This window comes from Abramis brama, assembly GCF_963993115.1.
Source record: "Abramis brama genome assembly, chromosome: 23".
Classification (NCBI taxonomy): Eukaryota; Metazoa; Chordata; class Actinopteri; order Cypriniformes; family Leuciscidae; genus Abramis; species Abramis brama.
The window spans coordinates 11,977,240-12,001,180 of record NC_139985.1 but is presented as its reverse complement, the minus strand read 5'-3'; the positions used below and the strand labels follow the sequence as shown (position 1 = coordinate 12,001,180).

Below are 23,941 nucleotides of genomic sequence, written 5' to 3'. Positions count from 1 at the left end.
CTCCAAAAAGGACAAAAATATACCAGTTCCTCTCATTTTTAGGAATCATGTTCATATACAAGATGAAATTAGACCATGACATAGAATGATAGTAGTTTAAGCAATAATATACCTGTATCTGTAACAAAGTCCATATACAATATTCCAGAGTTGAAGACCAAGAAGAGTTTGCCACGAAATCGTTGGGCCCGCTCTGTCACGTATCACTTGGACTCAGATGTGTTCACTCTGGACCTGGAGAAGGGCTACCAGCCCGTCAACCTGAACACCAGCCTTATGCTAGGCAGAAAGCAGGCAGTGTATGGAGAGAATGAAGAATACAGCGGAATGGGACCCGCAGACAACAACTTCAACACCCTCACGCCACCTGCTGCTCTTAAAGTCACCTACAGGTTCATTACAGTCAGTTACTGTGGATGATAACAGCTAGTGGCAGTAAAAAACAGTGAACAAATCTGTGGTTTCAATTTTGTAAAACTTTTCTTTTTTGTTCAGATGCTCAATTCTGATGAATGACACAGTCAGGTGTGATGGTGGATTATATAAATCTCTACAAGCATGGAAAGATCACAAATTACACATTGAGCATGAGGTAAGATCATGGTTAAATTGTTCTAATACAACCTAAATAAAAACAAACCAAAATAATGCTTAAATTTACTACATTCCCAACTAACATGAACGTTCAGACGAGATGTTCTCAAAGTTATGAACAAATGTTCTTCCAGTAATGTTAATAGAATGTATATTTAAAGTTATCTGGTCTTTAATAATTTTCTCAAAACAGCACAACTACGTTTTTATACATCATTCATGGAACTTTTTTGTTGAAACGTTTTTTAAAAATGTTACCACTTGTTTCAGAATTTTCAGAGAACATTCAAAAGTAACATTCCCATAATGTTTGCAAACTTATAAAATGGAATGTTCCCTTAACATTTGTATAACCAAGAATTTTTTTTAACCAAGACATTTTGAACATTCAGAACACGTTTCCAGAACAAAACCTTCTTAGAACATATTTTAGTTAGCTGGGTTAGGTTTTACTTTTAACCACTGTTTGCTCTTTATGTAGATTGAGACTTTGCAGACCAAAATAAAGAACCTCAGAGAGGTCAAAGGGCATCTAAAGCAGGTTCGACCAAAAGAGTGTGAATGCAACCAAAACACGTAAGCTTTTCATACTTCAATTAACTGCTTAAGTGTTGGCTTAATCTTTTTCACACAATAGACATAATCATGTAATATTTGCTTTAAAGGTATCAGTACAACAATAGAGCACTGTTCAAACTCAAATCAGGGAGGATACATTCTGTCAAGTAGGTTTTCATTCATCATCTGTCATTAACTTCAAGGAAGGCACATTAATGCCTAATGTTCTAATCTAACTAACATACACTTGGACAGTTGGTAGTAAAGACATCTGTTCTTTTAATCTAAGTGGAATGACCTCCAAAGATAAGAAACAGTGGCTGATGAAAGAGCAGAAACGCAGGAAGAAGCTGAGGAAGCTCCTGAAGCGCCTCCGGAATAATGACACTTGCAGCATGCCTGGCCTCACCTGCTTCACACATGACAACCAACACTGGCAGACCGCCCCCTTCTGGACAAGTACCGCATAGCACATCACTCTAGTTGTTTTTTAATGCCACAAAACTTTTACTTAATAGTTAAATAATTATATAATTTCACTTAAATGATCTTTTTGTGTTGTCAGTGGGGACGTTTTGTGCTTGCACGAGTGCCAACAATAACACTTACTGGTGTCTGAGGACTATCAATGAGACGCACAACTTCCTATTTTGTGAGTTTGCCACTGGCTTCCTGGAGTATTTTGATCTTAAAACAGATCCTTATCAGGTAGATCTTTATCTTTTTATCTCCTTTACCATTTTTGTAATTTAATAAAATTTGTCAAGGGAACCCCCATAATTTCCACTGCTGTTTTTTTGCTGTGTGCAGCTGGTAAATGGCGTGAGCACGCTTGATCGTGATGCGGTGAATCACATGCACCAGGAGCTCATGAAACTGCGCAGCTGCAAAGGTCACAAAGAGTGCAATCAGGAGACAGGTGAGTCATGCCACGTGTTTGATGAAAATCTTTGCTTTGATTTTGCATTTCAACATAATACCAATAAATATACAATTTGTAACCAAGAAACTCATCATATCTCTTACAGGTGGTAAAGAAAGAAACTCTTTGTACGATTATAGGTATGGCTTCATTCTTATATTTTATGGCTGATTAAAAAAAAATATATTATTAATATGTTTAGATATTTTATTCTGTATATATTTGAAATAGAAATATTTTGTAACATTTTAAATGTTATCTTTTGATCAATATGTCTGCTGAAAAATATTATATTAAATATTATCAAAGAATCCTGAAAAAATGTATCACGGTTCCCAAAAAAATTTAAGCAGCACAACCGTTTTCAACATTGATAAATAATAGGAAATGTTTCTTGAGCACCAAATCTTTTAGATCATTAGCATGATTTCTGAAGGATCATGTGACAATGAAGACTGAAGTAATGATACTGAAAATTCAACTTTGCAATCATTTGAATAAATGACTTTTTATAACAAAAAAAATTACATTTATTTTAAATTGTAATAATATTTATTGTTTTTACTTATTTTTTGATCAATTAAATGCAGCCTTGGTGAGCATAAGATACTTCAAAGAATGATTATATACTCTATAATATTTATTAATTAGTTATAAAGTTAGTTATAAAGGCTTTAACAGATCCGGATCTTGGGAAATAAATAATGTCCTATCTTTGTTATGTATGTTTGCTGGCATGGGGTGCCACACACAGGTGTAAAATTGCATATGTAAAATTGCATGTTTTTTTTTTTTGTTTGTTTTTTTTATAGGGGTAGAGAGGGTTAGGGGATAGAACATACACTTTATACAATATAAAAGTTATTGTCTATGGAAAGTCCCCATAAAAAATGAAAACCCAACGTGTGTGTGTGTGTGTGTGTGTGTGTGTGTGTGTGTGTGTGTGTGTTCTCCACATGCTTCAGGCCCCTTCATCGTCGAAAGAGGCCAAAAGTGAAGAAACCATCCTCCAAATCAATGTGAGTTTGTTGTACACACCATCTGCTTAATATAATTCAGCCAGCCAGTTATCAGCACTAATCCTCAGTAGTCCTCCTCCCTCTGTCATACAGTGTATGTGCATGCTGTCCCTCGCTGCATGAGCAGCTTTTCAATTCTCCGGACATTCCTTTAGATGCACACGTGATGACAAGAGTCCTTTATTACTGATAAGAAAAAGTGTGTTAACAAAGTACAGAGTGGTGCAGACCGCCCCACTGCCATAATTACACATCATCCTCGTTTTGTACATGACTTTCTTTTGTCTTTATGTTGTTCTTACTTTGCTCAAACCTAGACTCCTGTAATCAGAACTAAGATTTTTTTATTGTCTGTTTACACAGGGGCCAAATTTGGGAAGGATGGGTAGGTTAGTTTATCACTACTATCCACTGTGAAGGATGCACAGAGGTGAGGAATGTGAACCGATGAACTCCTGACCCGAGGACAGCGAGTAAACTCTGCAAACGTCCAGCTATTATGAAGTGTGGATTCGGAGAGAGTCATATCAGTGTGGCCATCTCATTTTCTCTCTCAATGCATTTTTCTATTTACAGTTTTTGATTCACTACATTTTTGGGAACTTTTTAATGAAAGACTTCTACCATGGAAACTTTTTGCCATAAGGGACTTTGATGGATTTTTTTTTTTTAATGAGCCAATCTCTATCCAACTCAGCACCTAACATTTCGTGGCTAAGATCAGTCACCTTCACTCTTCTCATAAGACAAGAAAACTCACATGGCTCATCACTGAGATATAAACTTGTCGTCTATAAACACACTACTCCTTTATTATTCCTGTAAGACTGTGATGTGGGACTCTGATACTGTGTTAAATACAGGGCCGACGTGCTCTGACTTCGTTGCTGCTGTGGATATTGTAATATTACTCTCAAACTGAAAATCCCAAGGAAACGTCATGATACTTTACACATGTTGTGCTATATAATAATAATGTCACCAACTTATGTGATTCCGTTCATGGAAATGTTGCTTTTTGAAACATGGTGCTACTGTAAGTTAACCCTTGGAACTGAATGCTGCATAATATGTATTTGAATGTATGTGCAATTAATGTAAATATTAGTATATTTTTACCAGACTGAACATATGGGAGTTTCTCTTCGTGACTGTTCTGAAAAGAGAGCACCCTCAGTCTAACAAATGTTTCATGTTTATCTGAATGCACTTATGAATAACATACTAAACAGTGTTGGAGTAATGATGTGTTATAATAGTTAAATTCAAATATCTGTGTAGGTGTCATCACAAACCAATTCCTTCCCTTTTCGCTGTTTTCCATTGGCTTGAAATATGGAAAGCAATGAAGGTATAGTAGTTGGTGAATAAAGTGTTAAATACCCAGGTTTACGCCTTTTTCATATTCCCTAAATATTTTTGTTTTAGAAAGAAACAACTAAAACCAGTCTAAAACTAATTTACTGGTCTTGGTCTCTCATGTTTGTCTGTTGGCTAGTTTTTGTTTGCAGGGGTTTTGGGCACTTTTAAGCTCATCGGACTGCGAGGCCATCCGAAGAATTTATCCAAACTGAGAGACCATTTAAACCAGCTCAGTTTTTCTGTTGTTTTATTTTTTTTGCCTTCTATGAATATTCAAAATTTGATGTTTTACTTATAAAAGATATGTATGTGGGTCCATGTCTCTCATCTTGTTTTTGTCACCCAGTCTAAGCTGGTTTGCTGGTCTTGGTTGTTTTCCCTGCTGTTAGTTTCGGTGGTTTGTGTTTACCTATAGACCATGTGGCTGATCAGCTACTTCAGCTGAAACCCATTTGAGCCAGGATGGGAAACCATTAAAAAAATAAACTAAAACCAGGCTTTGAGACCAGATAGAGCAGCCTTAACCTAAATATTCTACATTTATGGTGCTTTTTCAGAAGGATATCATTACTGAGAGACATTTTGTGCTCCGTTGTGTTGCCTTATTCGCCAGCAGGTGGCGCTTTCTGAATAATCCGATATACTTTAAATCCCTTCAGGCAATCAAATATATGAATCCAACTCCACCTGAACTTGCACCTGTTGTGCAGTATAAACCAACACAAAAACTCTCCACCACATGTAGTTGGTTTTACTAAACTTTTTGGGCGTCACATTTACTCCATGGCAGCCAGTACAGGTAAACTGGAGTTGCAGTATCTGTGTGTAGGGGGTGGAGAGAGAGAGAGAGAGAGAGAGAGAGAGAGAGAGAGAGAGAGAGGTGCTCACGAGACACCCCCCAGCTATCCAGACCAGCCAGCTCACGCGCGCGAGCATTCAGGACTCTGAACATATCACGAAGCCCTCGCGCAGGACGTCCGACAGACCGAGGAGATACACTTTTGTCGTCTTTACGCTATCCTTTTATACTTTTTTTGTGGTTTAACCGTACAATGTGAGTAGAAATGGCTGGGAAAAGGTAAGTTTGAATCTTTCTTTTGGAAAATTAATCAAGTTTTGACACGAGAAGTTAGCGCGGTGTCTTTCTTGTAACTTACGTTAGCCCCTCAACTAGTTTTAGATCTGTAAATTAACTATTACTCACTAGGAAACTATAAATACCACTCAATTTGCTTAAGATGTCGGCTATAAATCAGTATGAAGGAAAATATGGAGATTGTGTGAATGAAGAGATGATTTTCCCACGACTCACGAGGAGTCAGTCAAATGTGATATTTTGTTCAGTTTGCTGCTGTCGTTTGTTCAGTCGTGTCATTAAATCAGCATCACTGCCGGAAGCCAACTGTGTTTCGGCCATGTGTATTTGAACTGATTTGATTTGAACCGACTTCACTATAGACATAGCTCAGTCACAGATCATTGGCTGTTTTGACTAACTTAGTGTTCCTCTTACTGTAATCTCAGACTGATCTCATCTGATAGTAAAAATGATAAACTACAGTTCTGTTCACTGATCTTGAGACACGGAACAAAATAGGTTTCACAACTTTACCCGCCATTATGTATGTAGTATGTAGTTGGTTGCCTTCTTTTAATGTTTTACAACTGTGTCCTTACTTTTGGTCTATTATTTATTTATTAAAATAGGCTAAATAAATAAAATCAGGCAGTATTAAAGTCAGATCTTTTTTCCTGAAGATCTTTCCATATTTCACATTTGAGTTCAACAACATCACAAGCTCTTGTGAGATGTATATAATTAACTGCACTTATATATTGTTTTCTGTCACAATCATGATATTTACACTCATCATACATAAACATTATTTTTAATTATTAGCTAATTTCTCTAATTAAGACTTCAATTTTCCCCATAATTTTAAGATAAATTTAAATTTAATTGAATTTAAATTTTAAGCATACAAAAATGCTACAGGAAGAAAAAAAAATATTAGTGCATTTAATACACCAAATGATGGCTTGGTGACAATTCAATAGATGGAGCTTAAAATAAGAAGCATCCGTACACTCTATTTATTCATTAATTGAACTGCTAGATTTGTCAGGGTTTTTTAATAATAAATATATATGGCATAATGGCACATTCTTTTTCTTTTTTTTAAATCTGACAAATGACAAATGCACATTTTGAGAGAAAATGGAAGAACATGTTGAATCACAATAATTCCTTGATATGTAAACTATAATTAGTTTTAACTGTTTTGTTCCAGTATTCAAGAATCAGTCTTGTATCAGATATTGAATGTGGTTTAATTCCTAATATCGGCTGATGGTTACAGGAAACCACCAGAACCCTCTTTGATATCCCACAATACCTTCTGTCGCCTTTACTGTGGTTAGAAGCATTGAAGTCACATAATGTGAGCTGTGGACGCATGTTGCTTTAGTTGGTGCTGCACTGCCAGAAAAACACACAGCATCTGTTTAGTGCAGGGTTACAGATGTACGAATTAATTAAATTCATTCAATTAAAATGTAGTCTAACCTCTTTTTCCACCCTGAGCTTGATTATGACACAGATGCTGAAGTGTAAATAGATGAAAAGAGGTGATTGAAAGACTTCTGTGAGTGAGCACTGTTTGATGTAACACTACCGAGCTTTGATCAGCCGTTGTATTGATGGCTCTCTGTTTCTTCAATCCGAGTTCCCTGTTCAGAAGCTGAGCAGGGGCATGACATTGGACACTTGACGCTTTTAACATTTCCATGTCTCTATGAAGCTCAAGTTTGAAGCTTGTTTTAAAATTCTTCAGATGTGTTGTAGTTTTGCACCATTTTGAAGAAACTCTAATATGATAAGACCACTGACTGAAGTTAATGGACACACTCTTATGGTCTGTTCCAGCTAGTGAGTGTAAATGTATGTTTTGACAGGCTGAGGCTTATCTTTGATTCAGAATGAGATCTTACAATAGGATGTTTTCCCCTGTTTGCATATCTGGTACACAATAGTGTGCAGACAAAGGGAGGACATAGCATTGTGACAGCAGTTTAGCACCAGTGTTTTAACAAGACCTTTGAGCTCAATGTGAAAAGCACCCATCTCCAGTGCTCAGCCTGAGGCCATGTCTCGCGCGCCAATAAGTTGCTTTTCTATTCCAGGTTTGTTTTTGTTTTTTCATCTTCATAGTTTTTTTTTTGCTCTGGCAAAGACATTGACGGATTAAGAGATCGTAAAACGAATCCATATGAATTGAGTGGTTTAGTCCAAAATACATGCTTTGGATTTTATGGGCCAACATTACTGAGCCAACCAATAGCCTAACAGTTGGACATTATTTTATCACTGCATTATTTGATCATAGCCTTGTGAAACACTTTTATATTAGTGTTGTTATCTTAATTGTTTTACTGGTATTAATTCCTGTTTGTTCAGGATGGGGCACTTATAATACAGCTGTTGACTCCACCTTGACAATGTGTACTGTTAATATGCTAATCTTCTCCAAAACTCCAAAGCATTATTTTTAACCTGTCCTTACTTACTCCCTACTAAGCTCTGAAACAAACATTAAAGGATTAGTTCACTCCAGAATTAAAATTTCCTGATCATTTACTCACCCCCATGTCATCCAAGATGTTCATGTCTTTCTTTCTTTAGTCGAAAAGATATTAAGGTTTTTGAGGAAAACATTCCATGATTTTTCTCCATAATGGACTTCAACGAGGACCAACGGGTTGAAGGTCCAAATTGCAGTTTCAGTGCAGCTCCAAAGGGGTCTACACGATCCCAGCCGAGGAATAAGGGTCTTATCTAGTGAAACGATCTGTCATTTTCTATTTTTTATTTATTTAATTTCTTTTTTTTGAAAATTTTATTTAACTTTTTTCAAATACAATAACAAACATCCGACAAAACACAAATGAAGCAACAGTAACAACAAAAACCACAACAAAGAGAAGAAAAAATAAAAAAAAAAAAATAAAAAAATAAATACAAATAATAATAATAAAAAATAATAATAATAATAATACAAATGGAGATACAATGTAAGACAGTGTAACTATGTTAACTAGTTAACTACAGTTAACTATGAAATCAAGACATGTACTATATTTATATAATTCAAAAAGGGTTTCCAGATTTTATAAAATAATTCACCCTTGTTTCTCATTGAATATGTGATCTTCTCTAAGGGTACACAGCTGCAAATCTCCGACAACCACATTCCAATAGGCACATCAGTGTCTGCTTTCCATTTCAAAGCAATACATTTTTTAGCTATTATTAACAACATTTCAGTAAGCTTAATAGCCTGTCTGTTTCGGAGGTTAGAGTTGTTAAAATTGCCTAATAAACATACCTCTGGATCCATTGGAAAGATTCCATGAATCTGTGATATACTATTTTAATTTCTATACTTTTTAACCAGAAATGCTCGTCTTGCACTAGCTCTGCGTTGCGCGTCCACGACTTTACACATTATTTAGTCCAGTTGGTGGTCATGCCAGTAAATTCATACATTTACTGTAGCGAAGTACTGTACTGCCTTCCGCCTACATCACACGTGACCTTTCCAACGTGATTACGTAATGCGTGAAGTCGTGGACGCGCATCTCAACCTGTTGGTCCCAGTTAAAGTCCACTATATGGAGAAAAATCCTGGAATATTTTCCTCAAAAACCTTAATTTCTTTTCGACTGAAGAAAGAAAGACATGAACATCTTGGATGACAAGGGTGTGAGTAAATTATCAGGAAATTTTAATTCTGGAGTGAACTAATCCTTTAACAACTAGTTAGTTGGGCATTCGGGGCTCCCAATTCCCATCTCCTAGGAGCTCGCTTTGACAACGTCGTCCTTTGAGGTGGTTAGGTGACCTCTGACCCTGCTCCCACCCAGTCACTCAGCCTGACCTGAGAGGAAATTTGATGCGTTGAATTTGATACTTTTAAACACTAAAAGAAAGACTTTAACTTGTTGCCCGTCTGACTCGCGTTATGATAAAATCATTATGTTCAGCACGGAAGGTCAGCTCAGGGAACAGTTAATCTTTTTATCTTGCTAAATCTTTACAGTTGTTTCTGTATATCAAAATGAGATGTTCATTCGAAAGAAGTTTTAATACTGACGCTGACAGCTGGTAGTAGACAAGCGAATCTGTATTTGAGCACACATCTACTTTGCTATTCTGTGTGTCTTAGCCCCTCACACATGTCCGTTCACATCTCACTGTTGCTGTCAGTGTGCTCGTTTGTCCTGAATAAGGCCTTTGGGGTTGTGGGTGTGCAGGCCTGCACACAGTGGGCTTGTCAGATTTGTCCTCTCTAGAAAGAAGATTTATTGTTTTGCTAACACAGTTGCTGTTTGGCAGTTACAGACTTCCCGCCCAGAGTAGAAATTTCCGGCAGCACTGTCCGTTGAGACAGGAAGTAGTTCAGCAGCAGTGCGGACAAAAACAGCCATATAACATATACAGGCAGGCAGTGCATCATCCCAAAGAGGTCAACTTTTCTTGCTTTATATAGAAAGAATTCTCGGAAGGGGGATGTAGTTCAGCATCTCAGACCCCTTATCCTTACCCCAAAGCCACACACCCCCGCTGAGGCACGACTCGTGTTCTGATTGGCCACCAGTGCCGTGAGAGCTTTAATTGTAAAGGGGGTTGTTCCAAATGAATAGAGGCTGATGGTTGTGCTAACAATGCTCTCCATTGTCATGACCCCATTATCCATTAGTAATGGGTGGAATTCTCACATATTGTCATGCATATGATACTGACTTTCTACAATTTGGCTAGACAGTTTGATGCCCTCCTTCGTTGAACCACAACGCTTAAGTACTATCTGCTTTAGTTATCATCATCTCAGGAAAAGCAAGAGACATTAGCCATATGCTCATATTTAAAAATCTAACAAATAATTTTCTTGTTTTCCAATAAAAATATCTGAGGATCCTTAACAACAGAAATTTAGTTTGGAAGCAAAATGACATGATACTAAGTCAAATAAACAACATTGGAGAAGACTAGTGTCCATCACCAGAGAGAAGTCAGCTGTTTAACTAGAAAGAAGTTTAAAGGAAAATTTTGGCATCTCATGACATAGATGTATCTGTTTCTGTGGTTTTCTAACACCGCACCTCTTGACAAGCTGTCAGCGTTCAAAAAAGAGTGACGTCATTATATTACCAACTAGTTGTTCAAATCGGATCTGATCGTTTTTTTATTTTATGTTAATTTGGTTGTTGAATGTGATTGTCACTTCCGTAAATAATCAACAAGAGTGAGATCTGTATTTAGCTGCAGTGTGTACTTGACCAAATCCAGTCCAAAAATGAATAGACTTTTTTTTAAGAAATCCAAATATGATTATTTGTAATAAAATAAAAACTTAAATGTGTAATAAAATAAATTAGAAACATAATATTCAAACAGATTACTGTGATTGTATTTATTGTGGTTTTTAACTCTAGCTTGAGTTGACAGTATTCATAAGAGGACCCCAATAAGATAATGCTGAGGCTCTGGTTTTGATAGGGATAGGCTTATTTTCTTATGTCTAATCCAATCGAAGGCCCTGTGCCTGTAGGTTTAAATCGCTTTTAATGTAAACGCATACAAACAAGTTATTTCTGTTTTTTGCTTTCACATTCGTTCTTGTGTAGGAAACTCTGACAACACCATGTCCTGTTGTGTATGAATGAAGTGTGTCTGTTTAACCTTATTTTTCTCTTCTTTTGCTGGCTTTCAGCCATCTATCACAATGCTTTCCTGTAACCAATCTGTTAACACACGGCCAGCTATATCAGTACTGACATGTTACCCACAAAGATAAATGAAGCCAGCGTTGGTCTTGGTCCGTAAAGCCAGGCAGAATAAAAGTGAAATGGACGGGAGCAGCTGTACTATGACCTCTGCTGATGGAGGCCTGGTCCGCTCTAGTCATTTGCCCTCTTCAAAATGAGCAAAAGCAACCTGCACAGGGCTCCAGAAAAACAAAACAAAAAAATTAAATGAAGGAGCCATTGACTCCTATGAGAAAATAAATAGGCAGTAAATTATGTTGAATTTTATTTTTAGCTCCTTCCATTCTTTCTCATCATGTAGACAACAGGTTAAGTACAAATATAATGGATATGTAATATAGTGCATATATTTAGCTAAATTCTACACTTTATAGTTATTTTTTTCTAGCTGACTAACTAGTTTTGAATGGCTTTTCTGAGGTAGATATAATGTTACGGGGCATATTGTTTACAAGCTGTTTTACTGAAGTCTTTTCACGGTTGAAACTGATAGAGCGATTTCATGAGACATGATGCATTTCAGTAAGTTGTAGCCTACTGTTTCTTTCATTATACCTTCTGATGTTCATTCATGTTTATTCTGTGCTATAACTAGTAGTAAAGACAAAGAGATGATCTGTTCACGTGCCGCTTGAACTGAACTACAGCTATGTCACACTACGTTAAAGAGTGCCAAAACAACATTTATTCTATTGTATATTTTGTGATAAAACTGACATAATTTGAAAGCTGAGTCTTTGTTTATTAAAAGGAACAAAGCATATTGCGATTATTGGATGGCAGGTGCTCTTCAAGTAATATGAAGTTCACGCATCAGCAGAAAACAGCATAAACTAAAGAAATTCTGAGATTTAAGAATCCATATCAGTATTAATTAAAAATGAGAATTGTTATCGATGTTGTGTCCACACAGCTGACACCTGTTGTAGTTTATCCTTGTGTGCATTTTTACTTGCAGTGAAATGCACCATTCAGTGTCCTGTCCATTCAGTGACATGGAAAGATGATCCTCCGTCGTTTTCTATCTCTCTCATGCTGGCACAACTGGTGCCTGATTTTTTTAGCAGTCTGGAGCATTTTGCTGCACCTTCATTCACTACTGTAAATCAACCCCAGGGGCCAGATCTAACCCTCCGTTCATTCTCAAGGTGTTTAGTTAGTACCATGGGATGAATGAAGCATTTGCATGAAGCAGGAAGGGACAGAAGAACTCCACCCATTTTCATCCATCTATTTTCATTCAAATGCGTATGAGTACATTTTGTATGTCCAGCTTTTCCTAGTATCACTGGAATGAGTGACCTCACTTCACAGAACTAAAGAATTCCTCTGACAGGTGCAGCAGTTTGTTTTTTTGTTTGAATGAAGTGTGTTCACTGTTCACTCTTCTCTATTTCAGGGGCAGGGCAGTGTCCTTCCTTGTGTGTTCTGTTTGTGGATCTATGCCTGTTTGCTTTTGTGTGTACTCAGCTGACACTCTGTGCATTTGTGTTTGAGAGTGACACACCATGTATTCTGTACTCAAATGCAACAAATATGCACGTTAAATTAGTTGTAGGCCATAGATGGTTGAAATTGTTTGAGAGGTGAATACTGATTTAAGGTTAGAACAATTGATTTGTTTTTGATTTGATTTTTTTTTGCCACACCTTGAGGTAATTACGTAATCCCGGCCCACCTATCACACAATTTGCATGCTGTTCCACCATAATGAATGGCATTACGTCAACTGAACCCTCTTTCACCTTTTATTCCAACCTCCTTTCACCTTTTATTTCAAGGATATTCTTGTTTTGTTGTAAATAATCCCTGACAGGAACATTATTTTGAGATAAAGTAGCTGTGTTTAACACTATCAGCTAGCCAGAGGACTAATAAGTTGTCTAAGTCAAAGGCAGGTTCTGTTTTTAAACATGTTGGCTTGGTGTGGCAAATGTTTGTCAAGTGTCAAACTCAGAATAGTATGTCATTTTTTGTGTGGAATTCAGCTTTTTGATGAGTAAATGGCAGCTAATAGACTTTGGTACGGATAATTATTGTTAAATTTGTTGCATTTTTTCCGTTCTTTCAGAGTGATCTTGGGTAGAAATCAAAATCAGAAACACCTAAGGTGGAATTTCAAAATTGCGCTCCCAAAAAAAGCACTGAATAAAAACGGCATTTGGCCTCATTTTGGAACAATGGATTTAGTCCATTATGTCGTTGTTTTTTCAGTGCTTGGAGACCAGCCATTTTACCAGCTATTTTTAAACAATGGTGCAGATTCCTAGACTTCAAGATTTTGAAAAATAATTTCATTGTTTTATATATTTGAGGAAATGATTTGACATATTTTTAGACACTTTCTAAAAATATATATTTTTGTCATACAGAGCTAGACACAAGAAAAGGGTGAAGGTCTTAGTATGATGCATTCTTGTATGCTGCCTGCTTTTGGTGGCGTTATTCTATTTAAATTGATATATTTCTAGTGCCTGTGAAGCAGAGAATAGCCTTAGCAGAACCAGGAGGGGATAAAGGCACAGTGTGCCTTAAAAAGATATGATAGGCTACATTTATTACAGACAGGAAGGTAAAAGGATACCTACTTGATTATTACACAAAAGGATTTTTTATAATGTGAAAAAGAATATCTAACAGCATTAATTTCTTTCTATTATTAATTCTAGAGTTTCGATTCTAATCTATGATCTTATGTTTATTAAAGGATGATGGAGAGTTTTCTCTCTGTGATTTTTACAGTGGTCTTGGTGGTCAACCTAAATACCTCATGCTTTCTTATGCAACTTTTCACTTTATTTCCTTTTTATTTTTTCACATGTACGCAAATCTGTTTTCTTGATGATATAATGCCAAACATTTGAACTTGATGAGGAGGAATTTAGTCATAAGGATTCTGTTGCAGAGACTGCATGCCTTTCTTGAGGCTGCTTGAACGAGTGAGAAAAAGGTGGGTGGAGTTCAGCACACAAAAGGCCTCCAGTTTAACTGCTCTTCAATTACACGGCTCCCACCCGTAAAGCTCTTGATCTAGTAGCGAGAAACAGTTTGTGCAGAATACATTCTACAGGACAGGATTCTTTATGAGCAGTAACATTGCCAACCTTACCCATAGTTAAATTTGTCAAACTGACAAATGCACACACACACACTTGCACATGCACTGACATAAAATCAGTGCTTTTCCTTAGGTCAGTTGCTGTTTCTCTCAAGGCAAAGCTCAAATATTTAACGGTGCTAATGAAGGTAAAATGAGCTGATTGGTATGTCGGCGACAGATGGTGCCCCAGTATGTCTTTGCTGAGTTCTGTTGTTTTGGTTTGTGTTTCCCAGCTTACCTGGCACCAGCTGTATATTAATCTCTCTTGGCCTCTGTATATCTACATTTGTTTTTATTAAGATGCAATGATTTATTAACAGATTTGGTATTTGCTTTTTTTCTCAAATGTAAGGAGTAGAACAATAAAGACAGTTGGTTACATTTCAAGCACCTTTGAACAGGTGGGCTGACTATTTCTGATCCTGAGCCACAGCTTGGGTTGAAGCCCAGGGAACAAATGGACATATGGACGTGACAACTCACAAACACACTCTTCACTGTCCAACCAGTGGTATAGAGGGCACGTGGCAGGAGAGAAAGAGCACACTTGTTGTGGCACAGAAGCTGGCAAACATTGACATGCCTCACTGGAGCATCATCAGACCATTCTAAACAGCTGAAGATGAATTGAAACTCGAAAGGATAATTTACAGTAGCTGTGTCTACATGTCTAGACATATGAATGTTCATATTCATATCGTCTTGCGTTTTATTCTAGTGTGTAAGTGTTTGTTTATTTTACGAAGGTTTAAACCACACTCTCCATGACTCTCTCGGAATGAGTCACATTGAGCCCTTCGCTGGTTTGGGTGGCCTAAAGAAGCAGTCCCGCCGCCTGTGACAGATAGTCTGAGCTACCACATCATGGCTTAAATTAGCACACTAAAGATTCTCTGCATTAGGAAACTAGATCAAAAGAAACATAGGTTTCTCAGAGGGTTATCATGACCCAAATTAGCTGCATTCAATTTTTGTTGTTGTTGTTTAGGTCTCCATCCGATGTCACTTTCCCCATTTGGTGTCCTAGACGCAGGTGAAAAGTTTTGAGTCTTATTGTAAACTGTAGTAGTACCTTTATTTGGGTTCAGAATTGTATTTGTTGGCTTTAAAGTCGCAATGTAACGGAAGTAGCAACAGATCGTTTCTTGCATATTGTGACATTGAACATCCGAGTGGTTCTATGCATCAGGTGTTGATTGTATGGAGGCAGATCAAAATGTAAGCTTGCAGTCGTTTGTAAGAAGAAGTTGAATTTGTGAGGACAAAATGAAGTCTGGTATGGTCAAAAATGTGCATAGGTGAATCGTTCACAATAAGATCAATAATATGCATTTATAAAATGGATACATTTCCAGACTTGTTCCTCTTATTCTCATGGCAGTCACCATGCTCAGTTCAGATTTTAGTGTAATTGCCAGTGTAGTGTAATTGTCTTTAGTCTCGCCCTTTCTTTCCAATCCTGTCATCTATAAATATTTTAGCGGTCACATGACACACTAAGATGACTTAGAGAGCTTTTCAGACCACGACAAGCGCACCTGTGACCAGATGGGAGACCAGACTTGTCTTGCAGTGACCAGTGTGCATGTGTTTATGGGAATATATGTGAATGCTTTCCAGCTCACAACTTTGTTTCCTCGTCCGTGGCTGTATCTGCTGATAGGATTATGGGTGCGCTGAGACAGCGTTTCTGTGCATGCACTCTCACACATGGTAGATCTCTCTGGCTTTGGCCTAATTCCCTTGATAACAGATCCGTCAGATTACACTTAAGAGATTGACCATGAAGCGCAGCCTTTAATTTATAACAGCACATCTGTGCCATTTTGAGTTGATTTGATTTTAATTGACTAGGATTCCAATATACCAGCTTTTGTTTGGAAAACAATCACAGTCAATCTTATGACAATAAATGTGTTATGTTTGTTCTTAGTATAATAAATATGATCAATTTAAATACGATTTGAATGGTGATGATGCTCTCTATTTTTGTGTTCTCAGCGCTGATTGGGTGGAAATCCTGGAGCCTCGTTCACAAGAGCGCATGTACGTGAATCTGGCCACAGGAGAGTGTGGTTGGGACCCTCCCACCGACGTGCCTGTCCGCCAGGCTGATGGTAACCAGTGGTGGGAGCTTTTTGACCCCCAGAGCAGCAGGTTCTACTACTACAACTCTGCCGGCCGGATCACCGTGTGGCACAGGCCGCAAGGTGCAGATATTGTCCCTCTGTCTCAGCTCCAGGCCATGAAACGCAACACGGCATCCGAGCGCAAGACTGATGGGGGTACTAAAGAAAGGAAACATAGTAATCAGTCCATGGGGAGTCAAGATAGATGCACCCCTCTACCACCCATAGAGCCCTACACTAAAGAGCCAGAATGTGCTGACAAAGAGCCTAATCAACAAGAAATGGACAACAGACAGAAGCCAGACATCCATGGCCCAGACAACAGCAAAGACTCTCTCAGGTAGGCCTCTGGGCTTTTTCTGCATGTTATCTTGAGTCTAGTCGTTATAGTTCCTTAGAAATAACTGGCCGTAACCAGAGACCAATTATCTTCAACTGCTGGAATATCACTCTCATTTTTCCTGACTTTAAAGGAACATTCTGGGTTCAGTACAAGTTACGCTCAACTGGCAGCACTTGTGGCATAATGTTGATAACCACAAAAAATTCATTTTGACTTGTCCCTCGTTTTCTTTAGAAAAAGCTAGAATCAAGGTTACATTGAGGCACTTAGTGGAAATGAATGGGGCCAGTTTTTGTTGGATTTAAAAGCAGAAATGTGAAACAATTTATAAAAGTACTTGCATTAATTCTTCTGTTAAAACTTGAGCTGTAAAGCTGTTTAAAGGGTTAGTTCACCCAAAAATGAAAATTCTGTCATCATTTACTCACCCTCATGTTATTCCAAACCCGTAAGACTTTCGTTCATCTTCGAAACACAAATGAAGCTATTTTTAATAAAATCTGAGCCAGTTCTGCACTCTCCATTGACAGTCTACGCAACTACTTTTGATGCTTCAAAAAGTTCATAAAGAGATAGTAAAAATTAGTCAAAATTTTCTGAAGATACACGATCGCTTTATATGATGAACAGATTGAATTTAGACTTTTATTTACATATAAACATTGATCAGAAAACAAAAACAGAAGCCTGCTTGAAGCGCAAGAACAAACCTCTTACAGAAGCTCAAACGTGCTGCGTAACGCGAGAATAAACCTCATTGGTTCTCGCACATCAAGCATGCATGCTTGAGCTTCCGTTTATTATAACTGATGTGTGAATTGATGAATGTTTATATGTGAATAAAAGCCTAAATTAAATCGGTTTCTCTTCAGAAAATTTGAATTAAACCGCCCATTTTTGGGTGAACTATCCCTTTAAATATTTTTTTGTAGTTGTTAGAGTTTTATGGTTATATTGTCATGGCGACAGAGTTAAGTGTACAGATTGGCCTCATTCACTTCCATTGAAAGTTTCTCACTGTAACCCAAAAGGAGGCACAAGTGGAAATGTATTTTTGTTCAACACTATGCCACAAATGCTGTCTATGGAGCTTAACTTGTACTCATTTTTGTTTATCATGTACTCATAAGGAAGTAATTTAGATAAATTGCTGCCAAATGTGAAAAGTTGATATTTCTTCATAACCCTTACTATGGAGTGCTTTATGAGAGTTTGCTTGTTTCTTCCCAGACCCATTGTCACCTTTATAACCAGATTCCAGTCATGCCAGTTCTTTTTCACCTGGCACTGGGCTATGTCTCTGTTATTTCAGTGCCTTATGCTTTACCGAACTACAATACTTAGGCCATTCATTCTTTCCTAAAACAATCTCTGGGCCCCACCAGATGAAAGCTGCTGGGGTCGGGGCCCAGGGAGAGCCAAACCATTGTGGTTCGAACGTGACTGGACTTTCCCTTTTTCCTGCAAAAAAAGCTCTCTTGAAGCCACGGTATACATTATCCAGCATATACAGCGGTTCTTTCTATTTCGGGGAAATGTTGTGCAGGGCCCTCGTTCTTTTAAATCCACTCATGGAAAAAGAGTTAATGTACTCCAATATCTTAACAGTTGGATCCCACTGAAGCTTGGGAGGATTTTGAAATATTGTGGCTACATGTGGCCCGAGCTACTTGATGAGTGTTATGAAGAGCTGTCCTCTGTCTTCGCTTTAGACGCGCATGACTGCTGTCTCTGGGAGGCCCAACATTTTTTAACCTTTTTGTAAAACTAGAAGGGCAACACATTTTTGACCTTTAGGTAAAACTAGAAGGGCAACCAACCACTCATCTCCCACCGCCTGGCCTTCAATTTGTTTCTAACCTCACAAGCAACAGTATTGCTCTCTCAGGAACCCCACACGTCTAAGCCTCCTAACGGATGACTCACATTTTTCAAAGGTCATACGATGTACAAAACAATAGACAGCTGTGTGCGAGAGAATCAGAGACCATAGCTATAGCTTCATGAGTGCATTGTGCCTAATTTAGAAGTGTGATAATATCTTAGTTGTTTTCCAATAACTTGTGGGTTGTGAGTAGGGCTGGGAGATATTTTGAATATTCATGATATACACTACTGTTCAAAAGTTACATTTTAAATATATTAAAATTAAAAAAGTGTTATTTAACAATATAATTTTTTACTGTAGTTTTCATAAAATAAATGCATCCTTGGTGAGTATTTGTGATGATTTTTCTGACGACATAAAATTAAGCTTTTATTTTTTTATTTTTTTTATTATTATGAATATTGTGGCAATTGTAATGTGCTTTTTTAATATGCCGATTAAGTTTTTAATAGCGTCTTTGATTTAAATTTCAGTATCAAAATCTTGTTTAGATATTTCCCCCATAGAAAGAGCCTATTTTGGCTCTTACTGTCCCTTGTGTGCTTACACCAGAATGAAGAAAGGTTCTTTTGCTGAATTGCTGTATAATTATTATTGACCTGTTGTGACATGTTCTTTGTTATTGTTTCATACATCAAGAGGAATAAGTCTCCAATAACGATTTCATTTGTTTGTCAGTCTAAAAATAAAAGCTAGGGAGTGGTCATAAAATATGAGCCTGACAATGATCTAAACAGCACCATCTGTGTTATCATATGGTATGTTTTGGGACAATCAGCTTCCCCTGATTGATGAACAAAGTGCTAAAATCTGGTAGTCATCACACCCGCCCCTCCAGGACACAGTCGTTGTACTGGCAAGCAGAGCTTGACCCTAGTCAGAGAATTCTGTAAACATGCTAACCAAATCCCTGTAAACAAACACTAATACACTGGCACACACATACAATGTGATGGATAGGTGGCAGGGACGGGGGTGTTTCTGTGAAAATTATTAAGTGTCGAGAAAAAGGAAGCTTACTTTGTCCACAACTGCACTAGAGATCACAAGAGTTAATTCAACAATGTCTGTGTGTTATCTAGCATTCAGCCATTTAGTAGGTTACCATGGCGAGAAGATTGTAGATTAGAGCACACCTCTGTGCTTCCTTTGCCGTGTGACGCAATGGTGTAACGTAACCCAGGGATGACCTGGGGAAGTTGTGAAGGGGTCACGGAATTCTTTTGTCCTGCAGACGGACCCCAGGCAGAGTGGCTGCTATAGGAGGACAAGGGTTTTAGTTAAGCACGCAAATCCCTGAGGACCAGCTGTTAGGGTTTCCCATAGCATGAACTGGACTGGGATCTAAGACATTAAATTAACAGCCTAATACAACCTTCTCTTTGTGGACAAATGATTTAGTAAACTTTCTTTTGAAGGAGTTGAGACAGATCTGAATAATATGCATTGATATAGAGTTAAGGACAGAAGTCTTTTCATGGCATGTTTGTCAGAGTGAAATGATTCAGGGATGGAGTTAATGATAACTACCTACGGCAATGTTGCATGTCATAGCCTAGATAACATGTCTTTATGATATTGGTATTTATGGGGATTTCTCAGAAGGGCTTGAAAACCGCTGTGTAACGGCTTGGTTAGATACCAAAAGTGAAAGCTGTAAGAGAAGTCTTGTCTTGTGTGCTTACTTTCACTTGTGTCATGATCACAAGATTTGTTTGAGTTGGGGAATATCTGGGAGTTATTAAATAGGTGAGATTGCAAAAGACATTTTAAATGAATTACTTGGTCTTTTTATAGGCTAATATAATGTTATCTAATGTTATCATGTTTGGAGTGAAAAGGTCACCATTAATATCCTTAGGGAGTATTGCTAAAGGGACATCTCAAATTTCAGAAATCATTTGGCCTTTCTCATGCTTTTACCTTTAAATGGTCATAAACATTAAACTGTAAAGAGATCTTTTGCGCAGCCTGTCACGCACGTTTTGTTACCTCAGTCCTTTTCTCTGAAAACTAGATTAGTGGCCTAACACAGATCGTCTATGAAAGTAGAGCAATTTCGCCTGTTTTGTTTTATTTTAGTCGTGCCTTTGGTGTTGCTTAAAATACATTGAGAACAGATTGCTGCCTTGATCCGCTGGTTCCGCTTGAAACGCAGAGAAACAAGATATTTTTTTTTATCTTTATGATTCTTTATGTATTTATGTAGTTGACCAGAACTGCTACTCTAGTTGTTGGGACCTAATTTTTCACCCGTAACCACAATCATCTCTCTTAGAAAAAAGTATTTAAAACTAATTGTCCACATGTTTTGGTCACACTGTTGTATATGCCTTATTTTCTGTACAATATCCTCACTGTTCGTGAGAGAATTAGTAGTTTTTATAGCTGTAACCAGAGCCGTGCATTCTCATGCTATCTAATTTCATATCAACAGATGTAGATTAGTGCTGAGATTCCAGAGCCATCTCATTGTCCATATGCCGAGTTGCCCCCCCTCTGACTGCCTTTTCCGGGGGTTGCAGACACCCGAATGTACATATACACCACAAGCTCGGTGTGAAACATACAATATGCTAGTTTTAGAAAGTCAAAAATAAGAACCGTAATTGGGAATAACCAATAAATCCTTTATTTTGTAGTTGTAGAGCCCTTAGTTATTCCAACCCTGTTTGTGGTCAGGCTTTATTGCTCTTAATAATTTGAATTATCTGCTTAAGTTGTTCTCAAGTCTTTTGAGAGCAGGGTGTGGAGGGAGAGGATGGGCCGGTCACGTGTGCGGTATGTGAAGAAGCTAGACTCACTGGCTCAGTAGTGAGAGGTGTTCAGCTGTCTGCAAACAGCTGAGTCCTCAAGAGACCTTCAAGAGACCAAATATTGAAAAACAAATAATTTTCAGTGTAATGTTGATGAATTAATACATGTGGAATGGAGAGAATGTTACCATTCACAAGTTTAGGGTCACTAAGATTTACTTTTACTCAGCAAGAATTCATTAAATTGATCAGTAGTGACAGTGAAGACTTATATGTTATGAAAGATTTCTATTCTTTTAAACTCTCTATTCATCAAAGAACTCTGAAAAAAATGACGGTTTCCACAATACTTAGCAGCATAACTGTTTTCAACATTGATTATAAGAAGAAATATTTCTTGACCAGCAAATCAGAATGATTTCTGAAGGATCATGTGCGTCAAGTACTGCTCTGAGACACAAAGGTTGAGGATCCAAATGCAGTATTTATTGAACAGGGTAATCAAAGACGTAATCCAGATAACAGGCAAGGGTCATACACAAACAAACAATAACAGATCAGGGCTGAGGCAAAGAGAGAAATCCAAGGGAACAGGCAGAGAATCACGGGAAAAACAGGATACAAACATGCTCAAAAATGCAGTGAGACACATACAAGACATCGCAGAGACAACAGAATGAACCAGGCTTTTATAGTGTGAGCTAAACAGGATAATGAGACACAGGTGAATGTGATCATGGATGATGGTCTGGGCAAAGGATTATGGGGAATGGAGGATGTGTGGTGATTGTCCAGGTTGGAGTGCCCTCTGATTATCCCGGGCACTCTCACTGGTGATCGTTACGATGTGAAACTGAATACTGGAGTAATGATGCTGAAAATTCAGCTTTGCCACTACAGGAATATATTACATTTTAAATATAGGCTATATTCAAATAGAAAACAGTGATTTTAATTTGTAATAAATTACTTATCACTTATTAATTGCATTTTTAATCAAGCAAAGGCATGCTTGAATGATGAGCATAAGAGACTTATATCAAAAACATTCAAATAAAAGTACACAGACCACAAACTTTTGAGTGGTAGTGTATATGAGTGTATGTTAATTTTGCCAAGACTTTAAGATCTGTTGAAGATGATTATCAACTATGAGTCATGTTTTAGGTTTTTCGCTATAGACCACATTTCCTCTTCCTGTCCTTATGATGAAAATAGCCCATTATTTCAATTTCCCTCTTTAGTTGGGGAAGAGTTTTGGATACATTGTCTTGATTATGTTTTCCGACACTCATGGAAAGTCCAATGCATTCATAAAATAATGAGGTGAGATACATTTCCACACACATCCTAATATCTCACCTCTGTTTTGACTGTTAGTCCCTGTTTACACCTGGTATTAAGATGCGTTTTGTTTGATCGAATCACAAGTAGATGAGGGAGACACATTCCCATTTACACCTCGTGTTTTAATCCGTCTCTTTTATACACATTCGAACACTTCTGTCCTGTATGGGCTTTTTTTAGATCTTTCGATCTACTGGATGAAATAAGCTCGCACAATTTACATATGAACGGAAGGTGACGGAAAACATACAGAGAGCAGCAGCATTAATTTCTGCCCTGACAGCGACAAGACTATGCTGAACGCTATGAGTGCATGTTAAAAATCAGCAATGGTGAGAGAACATTGTGCTTGGTACGTTTTTTGTCTTCAAACCAAACTTGAGTCTTCAGTTGACAAAGTTTAAATCCTTGTCTGGCTATTGCGCTTCCCATAATGTTTATGCATTACGACAGTAGGTCGAGAGTAGGCGGTCTTTTGTGGCTGTTCGACCACATGAGCGTCTACACTACGAAAGCAATCCGGTCGAATGTGTTTCAAAGTGGACAAGCTTAAAACGATTTAGACCCTGTTTACACCTGTATTTAGTGTTGTCCACAAGTGATCCGATCAATGAAAACACCTCTTAATACCAGGAGTAAACAGGGCCTTAGACACCAGACGGCCTAGGACAAATTGGTCCTCCCTGACTAGTTAACCTTATTTTCCTCACTGCCAAATTAAATTAGAGCCAGAGTGGAATCTTATCTTGAATCTTATCTTGCTTTTTAGTCATGCTAACCTCTTTTACACAAAGACTGTAATAAAATGTGTGAATGAACTCTAATTCATCTATGAATTGTCATAATGTACACATGGAATTTGGTATAATCAATGGATAATCAATAAAATCGAAATGAACTTGCCAACAAACAAACAAAATGCTAGGTTGTCTTTCATCAGTCTACTTGGTAGCAACCACACTCCCTGCCCACAAGGATCTTATTATGAAACATTAGGGTAAGAGAACCATTGCCATGACGCTTAACAACCATGCATTGTCCTGCTATTTAAACAATCCCGGTGCCTTTGAGTGATCAGTGGAAGGAATGCCAACG

General features: G+C 37.7%; 2 protein-coding genes across 2 annotated transcripts in view; both read left to right on the top strand.

Annotated features, from left to right (window-relative positions):
• sulf2a (sulfatase 2a) overlaps positions 1-4,769 on the top strand; it is a 33,946-nt gene extending 29,177 nt beyond the window's left edge. The window contains exons 13-22 of the mRNA XM_084101665.1: positions 149-392; positions 496-592; positions 1,076-1,170; positions 1,260-1,319; positions 1,442-1,611; positions 1,718-1,860; positions 1,963-2,071; positions 2,181-2,214; positions 3,040-3,093; positions 3,457-4,769. Of these exons, the coding sequence (XP_083957791.1) occupies positions 149-392; positions 496-592; positions 1,076-1,170; positions 1,260-1,319; positions 1,442-1,611; positions 1,718-1,860; positions 1,963-2,071; positions 2,181-2,214; positions 3,040-3,093; positions 3,457-3,487 (1,037 nt within the window). The 3' untranslated portion in view covers positions 3,488-4,769. The remainder of the gene's footprint in view (positions 1-148; positions 393-495; positions 593-1,075; positions 1,171-1,259; positions 1,320-1,441; positions 1,612-1,717; positions 1,861-1,962; positions 2,072-2,180; positions 2,215-3,039; positions 3,094-3,456) is intronic.
• A 594-nt stretch (positions 4,770-5,363) lies between these two features.
• The window catches only part of arhgap46a (Rho GTPase activating protein 46a), a 33,214-nt gene continuing 14,636 nt past the window's right edge, over positions 5,364-23,941 (top strand). Inside the window, exons 1-2 of the mRNA XM_084100558.1 lie at positions 5,364-5,533; positions 16,385-16,852. Coding sequence (XP_083956684.1) covers positions 5,520-5,533; positions 16,385-16,852 — 482 coding nt within the window. The 5' untranslated portion in view covers positions 5,364-5,519. The remainder of the gene's footprint in view (positions 5,534-16,384; positions 16,853-23,941) is intronic.